The 13,900-nt window shown below is 39.7% G+C and overlaps 1 protein-coding gene across 3 annotated transcripts in view; it reads right to left on the bottom strand.

The window, feature by feature from the left end:
• Positions 1-1,248: 1,248 nt before the first annotated feature.
• Positions 1,249-13,900, bottom strand: part of FAXC (failed axon connections homolog, metaxin like GST domain containing) — a 74,255-nt gene continuing 61,603 nt past the window's right edge. For all 3 annotated transcript variants that reach the window (XM_019743398.3, XM_019743397.3, XM_019743400.3), the window contains one exon: positions 1,249-9,779. In XM_019743398.3, the coding sequence (XP_019598957.1) occupies positions 9,490-9,779 (290 nt within the window). In that variant the 3' untranslated portion in view covers positions 1,249-9,489. The remainder of the gene's footprint in view (positions 9,780-13,900) is intronic.

The following is a 13,900-nucleotide window of genomic DNA, read 5'->3' as shown; positions in this document are numbered from 1 at the left end:
CAAAATGGGCAGCCCTTGAGAGAGCGAGGAGACCAAATGTTCTGCCTCTCCTCCAAAGGCAAAAAGGACAATAATATCAAAAGTCAAGTCATGGAATATTCATACAGCTGGCAGCAAAACATTTCTCTTAACACTTCTGAGAGCACAGCAGGTTGGAAAGGCAAACAGCGCCTTCCCCATAATGTCTTCTGAAAGCAAGGAGAGCAAAATTTGCCTAAGGGGGCAGACACCAAGCTTGAGTTCAGGACCATGACACAATTTCTAGAAGGGTCTGGAGCTAACTGAAGTTGAAATAGATATAGATTTATCCCAAAGCATTTCTAATTAGGGTCTATGTTAATAAGCAGAACTGAATAATTGGGATTTATTAGGTCAAGAGAGAAAGGGGGTGCAAAGGGATAAAAAACAAACTAGTACCTCTAGAATGTACGATTGGGGGTATTCTCATTTTCCACTTAATAGATATTCCCATGGCTTAGGGATTTGGGGATTTTAGATGTTGCCTTATTGTAATTTGCTCTAAACGGTAAGAAGCTAATATTTGAATAGCTGGTCAAATTTGTAGGTAGGCTTTCAAATATCCAGAATGTCTGTATTGATCCTGACATGCCCTTAATGCCCAGCTAAACTTGGTGGTTCATGTACATATGTGTGAAAAAACTTAGTAATAAGATTTGTATTTCCAAAACCTCTCTGAGAATATCTGACCCCAAGATATTACTTGAGCATATCATAGCACATAGCCCTGATGTACCTCCCTAAGCCTCTCTCCTCATCTGTAAAATGGGAATTGTAATTACTCGATTGAAGAGATGCAAAAACTAATTGAGACCATAATTATTGAAGGGGAACTTGGTCTATTATCAGGCCTTGCTACCACAGTGAAGGTCTTAATGTGTTCTGCTTTCTCCCTCCCCTTTTCTTCTCTCTACCAGTGTGCTCTGAGAGGCACACTGGGCATGAAGTAAAAGCAGGAAAGGGTAGGACAGCATATGCAAAGACCTGCTCTTCTACTTAAAAAACATTCATTTGAAATTCTGTCAGAAAGTTATATGCCTAAAAAATTCATTATCTCTGTTCTAATTATACAAGAGCCTTACAACTAAAATATTCTCCCAATCATCTAAGAGACCGCCACTTAACAGTATATTAGATGCAAAAAATTCAGATTTTCCCCATGGGTGTAAAGTTTAAAGATTAAAATTTGCAAAATGGAAACGAATTGGAATAAAGACATTCACAGACAGCTATTTCGTATCCATTAGTTATCATTTACACATCAAATACATACAGCATTAAGACCAAATATACAGAATTTCCACATTTATATACAGTAATCAAGAGTGCACAGTTCAAACCTATCTTACAATCAAGTGTACAAGTTTAAATATGGCTTATAAACTACTAACACTAACTGCTAAAGTAACTGATAGTTCCAGAAATAAACACTGGAATGGCGCCTCCACGTCGAGGCCCTCATTCAGCAAAATGCTAGTCCTGGTGTTTGCAAAACAGATGGTGCAGGTAAATGTTTCCAGGCAGCGTCCACCCATCAGCCCCCAAGCAGCTGAAATGTGGGTTCCAATTATACGGAGAGTGGTCCCTTCCATCTTAGATATCTGAAAATAAATCCGTACCTCTCCCACACTTTTGGACACAGGAGGTCATAAACAAATAGAAGAGTCATTATAATTGGTGAGATCATGATTACCAGGAATTGTCAAAACATGTTTTTCAGATCAGGGCTGAAAATCTCAGGCAATACATCCTGCATTTGCATTATTTGGTTTTTCTCCCCACCTTTCTTTTCTTGTTTGAATTCAATCAGTGTACTGTGAAATCTTTCAGGAATTTTCAAGCCATTCTAAAGCAAGTGATACCAAAAAGAGAATTAGAAAAAGCTCTTGTAAAGGTGATATCTCATTACTCACTCTTCTCTTCCCCTAACCAAAAATGCCTGCTTGAAGTAAAAATAAATTTAAAAAATAATAAAAGAAATACCTTCACCCCAAATCATGCGTCTATGCCTCTTTTCCATCCACTTTGGCACAAATGTTACATACACATCCTTTAACCAATTGCATCCTTCTAGGTGCTACCCTACGTGCCCCTTGCCCATTCTCTAAACTCTGTTGAGTAACAGAGAATATTCTTTGTAAATGTCTGTTCGCCATGCTTTTCAATGTACATAGTGCCTCAGTACAGCAGGGTGAGCAGTGTGTGTGTGTTTATGAATAAATATGCTGAGGGGCACGCTCAGGAAGTTTTACTGATGAGGTGAATGTGCACAAAGGTTTAGAGACCGCTGCCTATATAGGAATGATTCGGGATGTCTCCAAACGTCTCAAAGGATTTCTATACAACAAATATACATTACTTTGTATATTTTATATTTATAAAATGGAAACTATATGCCACAAACATTTTTGAGAGACTAGGAGAAAGTTCCAGAATCACAGGAGTGAGCACGTGCACTGGGCCTGGCCACTGTCAGCTTCCCCCTGGTTCCTAGGTGTTGCTTCAGGTGAGACACTCCGGGAGCACGAGCATATAAACTAAAACAAAGATCACGGTACTTCAATACTTCCTGCACCAACCACTTGTATATCCACAGACCATCCTTCCTACAAATTACATTTGTTTTTTATTTAAAACCTGTACTTCATTTTAGCAAGATGCCACCACCCAGAAAACTTCCAGTGTGCCTGACACACCTCTAAACCAGGCCTACGACCTGGTTGCTTGAAGTCCCAGTATCTTTTACTTTCCTTCTCTCCTCCCACTCAGTGAAATTCAAATATCACCAAATGAAAGACTCAGACCCTCATCTTCCCAAACATCACCATCCAGAACTCATCACCCTCATGAATATTTGAGCTGTCAGACACTCCACATGATACAGATCATTGGGAAAAACACATGCTTACAATAAGCATAGCCCCACGAGATTGATCACTGAGGTAAAATCATTTTGACAGGAGTCACACACACATGTCACCCCTACTGAAGCAGAGAACCCTTGATAATTTGAGCATTGTCTTGAGTCTTATTGCTACAAAAAAAAAATCAGATATAATTTATTAACGATAAAAATATAACTACATGGACATAGTATATATTTTAATAAACCAGATGTGATCCCTTGGCAGATAGTATCAAATATGAGAGAACACTTCAAATTCTAAACAACTGTTAGAGGGAAAAGTCCATAGAAGGTTTTTTTGTTTTTAAGAGGAAGGAGACAGTAAATATCCAAAGTGTTTCTCTTCTCTAGCCCTCCAGCGGACAATTGTATTATTTTCCCTCTGCTAGCTGTTTCAACGACAACACTAACTAACATGGCAATTCAGGAGCTGAATCCTATTATTTTTAAAACCATGGGGAAATTTTTTTAAAATACTAAAGAAGGAAAACAGTTTAAATATTACTAATAAATGGAAGTTACTCTATTCCAGAGCCACACAAAAGAACAACAAAAAAATGCTTGCCAATGGGGGATGGGAAGTGAATTAGTCACATTTAGTAATACAGCTTTTCATAAAATTAACTATTACCATAAATATATATTGCTCTACAGTTAGTAAATCATCTCAAAATATTTAAAGCTCTAATTAGGGACAATAGCAATTTTAAAACATTCGAGGCGGCCATCAGGTTCATTGCTGAAATTATTCAATTGTATACAGAACACCAAAGGACTGTATCAATCTTTTGCTCTAGATAACTCGATTACCCAATGAAATAACAGGGAGGGGTGGTGCTGGCTAGACTACATGCATAAGTTATTTGTTTTACTATTGCAATAGTCTCCTTTATTTGTCTACAAATTTGACAATTGGGGACAACAGTCCTCTTGAAATTTGAGCATCCTAATTTGTCATGGTCTAGCCACCAGCAGCAGTTTCGGAGAGTTTTGGTTTAGGGACAAGTTCCCTGCTTCAGCAAGAGCCAGAATGATTGATGTGGTTACTGTCAGCCCCAAAACACTGCGTTGCTTTCCTTCAAGCTGTTTTTCAGGATTCTCTGTAACCATCTCTAAGGAGCAAGGCCTATACGTTCCTGCTTCCAGTTACCTTAAAGATTAAAGAACCTTAAATATCTTTAAGATACTCTTTCAAGTTGGGGACTAAAAACCTAAGTTTCTGGTAAGGAATTCAAATGACAAAATTCCCACATACTCATTTCCTCCTGGCACTAGTAAGAGGTGGCTCCTGCCCCACCCACAAAGGGATTCTTTCGAATTTTGCAGGTTTCATCCAGACCACTGGAAGCAAGGGAATAAAGGTTAAGCACTCCACAATCACACGCAATTGATCCCTAGACCTGTTAAGGTGGGTGGCCAGAGTTCAGCGTTTAGACTAGGAAGTATTTGTCACTAAATGTACTTCCATCTGTTCTTGTTCAACTTAGACAGCACTGCATATAAAGGAGAACAAAGGACCCTGGGTTATAGACAGGAACAACAAAAATAACTTCACCCTGTAAAAAAAAAAAAAAAAAAACACCTGAGTTGTTCCCTGTCAACAATAGGCACCATCCTTTCATTGAAAATACACTAAACAATTGTTCTATGAATGAATGAATGAATGAATGAATGAATGAATGAATGAATGAATGAATGAATGAATATAGAAAAAAAACCTACTTATGCAGACATTTTTCCTGGAAGAAAAAACCCAGCCCTTTCTCTCCCATCTAAGCCCCAGGCTGGTCAGACTGCCCATGCAGAAGTGGTGGGTTTCAGAGCTGAATGAAGCTTACCTGGCCCTGAACTGATTTTGATAAATTGACCTTTTGGATGGCTAAAAGATAAATGACAATGGTGACAATGACAAAGCCCTGTCACTTTCAAAATGCCAAATCTGTCAAAACAAAGATATTCTTTCAATTAATGTAAGCCAGCTCTTCTTCCTTCCCTGTCACTCAGCAGAAATTCAATGTGGATAATAATAGACATACTTCTGCTTGCACATCGCATTCCAATTTTTCTCCTCTCTGGACATGTTAAAGGCAAGAAAGAATGAACACTAGCAACAACTTTTAAAGACTTTAGAAGAAGGCTTTTTCAACTGGGGTCTATGAACTCTCAAAGGAATCCACAGAACATTTCAAAAGGTCTCTGAATCTCCTGAATTTACATGTAAATTTATATATTTGCATATGTGCATGTTTCTGGGAATAGGTTATAAAAAACTTTCTTTACAATATCAGTGGAGTCCCTGACACAAAAGTTTAAAACCACTACTTCTTAGCACGTGGCCCACTTTCTAAGCTTACCTTTCCCATGCAGCCTTCAGGGAAGGAAATGACTGAGTGCTGTGTGTCTAGCGGAAGGGGAGATTATAATGAGCTGCGACATCTTCTTGCAGAACTGATGAAGTTGGGCCTTGAGAGATGGGTATGAGTTCGGTCAATGGAGAAAGGCGGGCATTTCAGGAAAGGGACTGGCATGAGCAGAGGCACAGAGTGAGGGCCCATGAGGCTTGTTTAAGCCACAGCAAATGGACCACCCGAGATGCACTGGATGGCTCACATGAAAGAGCCCCAGGAGACAACGTAAATAAAGAAGTGAGACTACAGGCCCAAGGAGTGACCCTCCCTCTGAGGCAATATGGCAGCCCATGAAGGCCAGAGCTTTTTAGTAAGATCAACCTAGTGATGATAGGTGGAATGGATCAGGGACGTGGCCAAGCACATAAAAGGCTATCACAGAAGTCTAAAAACCAAAAGAGGATGCTGACATCAGGGTGCCATGTCTGTTGTGTTCACCACCATAAATCCAGTGTGGATCCCAGGGCCAGGCATAGGCTAGGTGTTCCGTGGATAGTGAGCATATGGGTATGAATGCTTTAAAAGATAAATAACAAAGCATGAGGAATACCGGTGACTTGGATATCCATCTTGGTATCACTCACAGAACCTAGCAGTGCCTCGCACAGAGTAGATGCTGAAGAAAAGTCTCTTGAATTGGCCTCCACCAGGCTGAGTAGACGGGCAGAAGTTGAAGATTCCCAGCACTCTCTTAGAGAGGCCGGATGTGTTAGTTTTAGGAACATGGAGTGATCTCTCAGGGTGTGTGTATTTTAAAATGAAATCAAGTAAAAGTGGTATAATAGCAAGAACTATCTATGGCAAAGGGGAAAGACCTCAGTTCCTAGTCCTGCCCTTCAAATAAGTATGTACGTCACACTGAGCCAATAACGACCTCAGGGCTCTCATCAGGGGTTTTCTCGAAGTGAACAATCCATGGCCTAGCTATACATTTCTATGGTTCAACCCTTTCTCTCAAATAATCCAGGCAAGACCCATGAGGCTAAAATCCTTAACACGCCCTTTCCTTGAACCCTAGCAGTTTCACAAAAACATATCCTAATACCTCACTACACACAGGCAGGGCTCACTTGAGGACTAGACTGCTATTGTGATGTATGTCTCCGTTGTTCTATGATCAGTCTCCTGGGCAGCCCATGGCCTTGGAAGTATCACCATTCATAATTATGTTACAACAACAAACTGGTAAACCTCACAATATAGTTTACTTCTGCATAAATTTATATTGTCCTTGTATCTACTCTGATATATACAAAGCAAAGCATACTACTGCTGCTCATTAATCCTGATGAATGGGACGGGAAGGGCAAAGGGAAGTGGATAGAGAAGCAGAATTTATTTTCACAATGAGAGGTAAAAAAAGAACAAGTGGCCTATGGGTCTTCTGTCCAACCAAAAGCATCTATCAACATTAAGTTAGCTTCCAGTAAAAAGAAACACAGAAGTTGAACAAGTGAGCCAAATGACCAATATGTCCCCTAATTTCTTGATGTTAATTTTTCTAATAAGTAGCACCTGTTCATCAAATTGGAGAATGCTTCAAATCTGGATAACTAAAGAATGAACCACATAAAATTAAAGCCCTCCCAATGAAGACTGCGTAAGTCTTCCACACAACATGGATTTTTGTCTTGACCATTTTGTTTCCAGAACACATTTTGGGAAAGTAAAACCTAAATATACTCTCAGATTGTAAATCAAGGTATACCTACAAAATGTTGGTTACCCAAGTCATGAGCTGTCAGGCCAGTACCCAAGACTCTGGGTGACAATGTCCACTCGAGCCCCTGTGGCAGGTACCTGAATAGAATGAACTGTTTTACAACTTCACTTTGAATGTTGGCTCTCCAGGTACTTGCCCTCCAAGTAAAACACGATAAAAAATATATGTGAATCTTCAGACTCAGAACTTAATCATTCTTGGAGTGAAAAGTCATCATACTCAGTGCAACACAGTAAGGATAAATTACACACAAAATTTCAAACACAACTCTTTCCAGCTGCGGGAGGAGAAAGGACAACTCAGTCTTTGTGGAGACAGGTCCACAGTCCACCTGTTCGTTACATTCACATTTTCAGGCCAGGAACTTCCCTTGTCACACAGAACTACAACCAGCTGGCCTCGAGACACACTTGCTAAAGAGAAAAGCAGTAAACAGTCCTCCCAAATGACACTGAAGACAAAACAAAGCAAACTTATCCATTCATATCTTCACCAGCACATTCTCATTAGGCATCAAACAGTCCTTTCAAAAATGAATGGTTTTAATAAGATACCAACAACGGAGTTTTCCATGGAGGAAGAATTTCTAACTTAGGATATTTTGACATTTCTTCCTGTTCTATATGCCCTGCACAGTTGCTTAACTGGTAAACAGCCTCAAAAACTCTCCCCCTTTATCTCACTGTGAATCCACAGCATTTTAGGATTGTTTTGCAAAAGCTATATTCAGAGTCTTTTTCAAGTAAAGCACAGGAACTTCTCAGAAGAAGTTGCTGTCTTTTAAGAAGTATCACTTGAATGAACAATTCTTACGCAGTCAGTCAGCTGTGGTCAGAAACAAAGCAGTTTTGTATGCAGTTGTAAATCTTAATACTGACTCTCTTAGCCCAAATCCACGGCCATCACCCCAGGATCTTCACTCCAAATTTCACTGGAAAATGTTTTAAGTCAACAAAAACTGTGTCTTCAGACAGAGTGCCTTAGTAAATACAGTATATACAGAGTTCATAGGCTCTAACAGTAGGGCGGGGGGCCTACGGGGAGGGAATGGAAGGGAAGGTCCTTAAGAAACATTAAAATTTGTCCTCGGCATTGCCTTCCTCTCACTGGGCAATGGCTGAGAACACCAGAAAAGCTGCATTAATAAAACTGCATAGCGTCTACACCGCCCAAAGTGCTCTGGTAGTAGCAACAGGATCCTCTTCCTACTTCACCTTTACAATATCTCTTGCAAGGTTTGTTTTCAAAACGACATTACACGTTGGCAAGCTTCTGCTTACAAAAATCAATCAAATACTTTCCCCTTTACCTCTATTAAGCACTTCACACTGCTAAGCTTTATTCCCTCCAAGTAAATCAAACATGGGCAATGTAATACTCAGGAGTCAATAAAGGACAACATTCCTCTGTGCGTTCAGGCAATGAAAGAAAGACGTTTCTGCAAACACACATAATTGAAGACCATTTGTAGCTGTTGATGATTTGTAAAAATATTTCCAAGATTCTTTCAACAAAAGATTTCGGTTCCAGCAAGTTCACAAAGAGGAATGATGACAGAATCCCGACTGTGCCTTTGTGTGTGTTTCATCTGCTCGGCTTTTGTGAAGGACGGTGGCTGCTGCTGCCGGATGTGGAATTCCCTTGCCCTAATCTCTTCACACATATGAAGCACAATAAATAAAATGTTGTTTATGTCACACCTCTTCCAAGAGGTTTAAAGCGCCAAATGTGACTCCATGAATCCTCACAACACCCCTGTGAGGTAGGTAGGTGGAGAGAATTGTTATCCCCACTTTGCAGGTGGGGAACATGAGGCACACAAGAATTAAGGGACTTGCCCGACATTACACAGCTAGTCACTGGCAGGGCTTAGACTTACACTTATACTGGTTAGCACCTAGCACAGTGCTTTGCACGTAGTAGGTGTTCACTGAATATCTATGGATTTTATTTCACTTATATCTCAACATACAATATACACACACAAAGTACAAGCAGCCACCACAGAACATTTATCTCCTACATTTCTTCTGATAACATCTCTCATCACTTCAAACCCTGGTGGATGAAGAAGGTTTAAGAAGTCATCTCGCAACTAAGCCCTCAGGTTGAAGAGGATCAATATAAACAATCTGAAGAAAACCCACTCTTGCACCTCGTCTACCTCACAATATTAGTTTTCTAATGAAAACAAAAATGGATTTCAGGAACCATGCTGACTTTTTTTTTTTGCCTGTTTGTCTTAAATGGAGCCATCTGAATGGTTCTGTTTTGTTTGTACAAAAAAGAAATAAGGCTGCAATAGTCCAGTTAGCTTGTGAGAACTGTGCCAAGCACGAAGATCTCTTCCCAGCTTGGATGGACTTCTACCTGGGAAACTGGACTGACCCCAGGGAGTGGCAGCTCCAGCAGAAGAGGGACAGCGAGCCTGAACGTCACTTGCACTGCTCATGGTCTGTGCAGTCATCCATATCCACGTCAGAATCAAAGAGTGAGTGTCCAGTGAAATCCGTGTCTGGGGTTCTGGAAAAACTGTTCTCTGCTCCCTCGTCTTCAAAGGTCTCTGTCCTTGAGTAAAAGCTGAAGTCCAGCAGGGGTGTGTGGGTTTTGCTGCCTTCACTGCTCTCCTCAGACTCATAGATGGTATTGTCATCGTCGTGGTGCCACTCGGGCCAGAATTTCCTCCTTATCCTCTCACAGTACATGGCAAGGTTGATCAGCTCACCTGCAGTGTGGGAAGGACAGCGAGGGTTAGTTCTCAAGGCCAACAATGTCCCCGCCACTTGGCTTTCTGGGAAATCTGGAAGAATAGGGCGGGGTAGACATTAACAATGTTTTGCCACAGAGGTACTGTCAAAATATTTAGATTTTTATACACATAGTAAGAAAGGTGAGTGGGAAAAGCTCAATTCAGTGAGTGGGCTGAATGCAATTTAGGAGTGAATCCTATGATGATGAGAAGTTGGGGGTGGGGGTCGTTTATCCAAAATGGCAACTAAACTACCGTCATTTGGCTTTGTGAACCATTTTATTAATTTATGTTTGCATATCAAGAGAACGAGTGCTTCAACTGGCTCGTATTTAAATTAATTTATAGTCCGTGAAAATACACCAACTGTCAGTTGGATGAAGTCAGCCAGAAGTAATCATTCATTCCACAAATATTTGTAGTGTTATTACAGGCTGAGTACTATGCCAAGTGTTTGACAAATGTTATGTTAGGATGGAAAGTTTTACTCTGAATAATCCATAAAATGGATAACTCAGAATTGTCTTCATGGATGAGTGTGCCCACAAACACATTCACTAAAACAGATATTTTTTAATTTTTCAAATTAAATTCCACAGCTGCACCCACGATTGGGTTTCCACTCAGTGACTGGATTACTTCTTTTTCATGTGAATCAAAGAAACACTTTGGTTAAGTTCTTAAAATCATCCAGGCATTTATCTAAAACATGACACAGTATTAGGCTTTCATTTCCCAGTATCAAATGAAAAACGAGGAAAAAGGTTGAGTTTTTGCCTTTAATCCACCAGATGGCAATATTGCTTATAAATATATAATTTGTCACTATCTCTTATAAGACTTCATTGCCCTAAAAATATTCTTTGGATGTTTATTTTTTAAAAGTTATATAAACATTCACTTATTATGTAGGTAATCCATGTTTTGTTGTAGAAAATTAGAAAATACAGATAAGCAAAAAATAAAAGAATCACCAATAATCCCATTCTCCATAACATTTTCATTTACATATAAAATTCTTTCATATGTAATTTTATATTTTTTATATATTTATATGTATATTTACATATATTTACATTTGCTGTATAAAATTTACTATATATTCTGTTTCCTATTCTACTTTATTCCACTTAACAACATATAATGAAAATCTTGAGGAACATCTTAAAGGAAGACATCAAAGATGAATTATGGTCACTTCACAGCAGGCCCTAGGCCCAGCCCTGTTTGCCTTAATCACATCCATTCCCTACAAGCTGCTCCCTAGGAGCACTGAGAAAGTCTCCTTCGCAAGAGCCACGGGATCTGCACCATTTATGACTCTATCCACTTCTTTTGTGGCTGGTCTTTCTACAGCCTGTTTCTTCACATTTCTTCCAGGAAGGCTGCCCCCTTTGTGACTGTGTCAATACCACTTTTGCGTGCAACAATACAAATTATTAATAACAACAGCAAACACATATATAGGTCTTACTGTGTACGAGGCACTGTTTGAAGTGCTTTATTCATCTGCTGAATTCATATTAACTCTATTAGTCCTTGTACAGCTCGTATACGAGGCAGGAGACATTGTTATTCCCATCTGTAATGGGAAAACTGTAACAGAGAGGTTAATTAACTTGACTGAGGTCAAGTTCTAGTTAGTGGCAGAGCCAGGATTTAAACACAAGCAGTCTCCAGGCTCCATGCCCTTCATCACGACTCTATTCTGCCTCTCTAGACTGGGGAGTTGACAGCCTGGCCTGGGAATTAACAGCTTCACACCACCTGTCACACAATATTTTTCTGTAATTCTTTCTGGGGTCTCAAAGGATTATGAGATGCTGCCCCTCAAAGATAATGAGTTGTCATGAAAGAAGTGATCATTCTATCATGCAGTCAAGAAAGGGTTTGCTTTGATAAGCAAGGACTGGGCGCTCACATACCCATCCTCATATCCTGCCCTTGATTAAAAAAAAAGTGAAACAAAGAGTGAAAATCTATAATTGAGTTCTATCTTTATCTGGCTTCGCCAGTCCTTCCTGTGCTTAGATCCTCCATTAGCAGACCATTCAACATGCTATCAGCCAAAAGAATAGAAAAAAAAGTTGGCAGTAGAAACAGGTTGTGTGTAGTGTGTGTGTGTGTGTGTGTGTGTGAGAGAGAGAGAGAGAGAGAGAGAGAGAGAGAGAGAGAGAGAGAGAGAGGCTTGTTAACATAAATGCCTATACTGAAGATGTAAACTTTGTGAAATAGAAAAACTGCATTTTTCAAGCATATTCAACAATCAGATAACAATTTCATCCATCCATCTGGTAAAAATTAAAGTCTGATAACATCCCATGTGGAGGGTCAGAGACTGTACTACATGGCTAGTAGAAGTATTACTATAACTTTTTTGGAAAGCAATCTGATATTACCTACTGAAATTTTAAATGTACATATCAGACCACTTTTAGTACTCTATTCTACTATAATAAAAGCATCAGTATGTAAAGATACATGTATATGGATGTTGAGTGCAGAATTATGTGTCAATTAAAAAAAAGAAGATGGAAACGGTCTGATTGAATAAATTATGGTGTATCAATTCTATAGAATATTGTGCAGCTGTTAAAAAGACATGATAGTCTATTAAGTGAAAAAAACAAGTTAAAGCAATGGTATAATATAATTCCATTGGTTAATATAAAAATAGTAAAAACAAACCAAAACAGCTATATGTGTGTACATAAATTTGTACATAAAAAAGGCACAGTAAGATTCACTCCAAATCCTTAATATTGTTATTCCGTGGGAGTGGTATCAATCATGGATGAGGGGGAGGCAGTAAATCTTTAAAAATACACCTGTATTATTCAATTTATTGTGATAATCGGGGCAACCAGATGGCTCAGTTGGTTAGAGCGTGAGCTCTCAACAATAAGGTTGCCGGTTCAATTCCTGCATGGGATGGTGGGCTGCACCCTCTGCAACTAAAGATTGAAAACAGCAACTGGACTTGGAGCTGAGCTGCACCCTCCACAACTAGATTGTAGGACAACAACTTGGAGCTGATAGGCCCTGAAGAAACACACTGTTCCCCAATAGTCCCCAATAAAAAATTAAAAGAAAAAATTTTATTGTGACAATCATGTTTTACTTTAATTTAAAAATCCAATAAAATTAATTAGTAAATTACTAATGAGTGATTAGCGATATTCTCAGATAACCTGAGAGGATATTTATCAGACAGCCAAATAAATGGCCCTCTACCCAGAGGACACTCCTAGACAGAATAAAGAGCTTTCCTCTTGGAGTTTCTCAAATGGAAATATCCCCACTGCTCTGTGAAAAAATTAGCTGTTTTATTTTCCCGTGTGACTCCAACTTCTCTAATATTCAAAACCTTTCTGTACAACTTGACACCGAAAACATTATCACCCAAACCCAGAACCCAGTATGTAGTCAGTTTCTCCCAGCTGCCAATCATGCATGGCAGGAATTCAGGTGAGGGAGAAGCCTACCAGCATCTCCCAGCACCACCTGCCCAGCCCTTGCTCATTAACCACGGAAACCATGGAGCAGGTGCCCACACACTCATTTGGTCCACAGGTTATTTCCTCAGCAACTACCTGTCCCAGACCTGTGCGAGTTGCTAGCTGTGCTCTTGATCGGTCCCTTTAGCATTCTGTCACACAGGCAGGGAGGGCACTGAGTATATCCTCTCAGAAAAGTCCCTCGCAAACTTGAATGCTGTAATGAGGACACCCCCTTCTCCTCGCGTCTTTGAAACTAACGGACACTAATTTATGTATTTCAAAATCTAAAGACCCACAAAGGTCATTTGAGCCAGCCCTTCGCTGAGACCTGAATACCCTCACGACAACCTCTTCCCGAACACCTCCGGATGGAGAACCTAAGAGGGGGGATGAAGGTCAGTACATACTTACATGTTTCTCAAGGATAGCCAGCATTTTTTCCACCTTGTAATCTGTCAAATAATAAGCAAAAAAGACATCCAAGTGCAATAAATAAATGTTGGTAAAAGAGTGGCTGATCGAGGATTTTCTTAGAACACAGAAGACTGTGTTTCTTGCAAATTCAGAAAAACAATGTTAGGTTGTGTGGTGTTGATG

The sequence above is a fragment of the Rhinolophus sinicus genome, chromosome 2 (assembly GCF_057876585.1).
Source record: "Rhinolophus sinicus isolate RSI-liver-muscle chromosome 2, RSI-T2T, whole genome shotgun sequence".
NCBI lineage: Eukaryota > Metazoa > Chordata > Mammalia > Chiroptera > Rhinolophidae > Rhinolophus > Rhinolophus sinicus.
The sequence above is the reverse complement of the archived record's forward strand: the minus strand, read 5'-3'. Positions and strand labels throughout refer to the sequence as shown.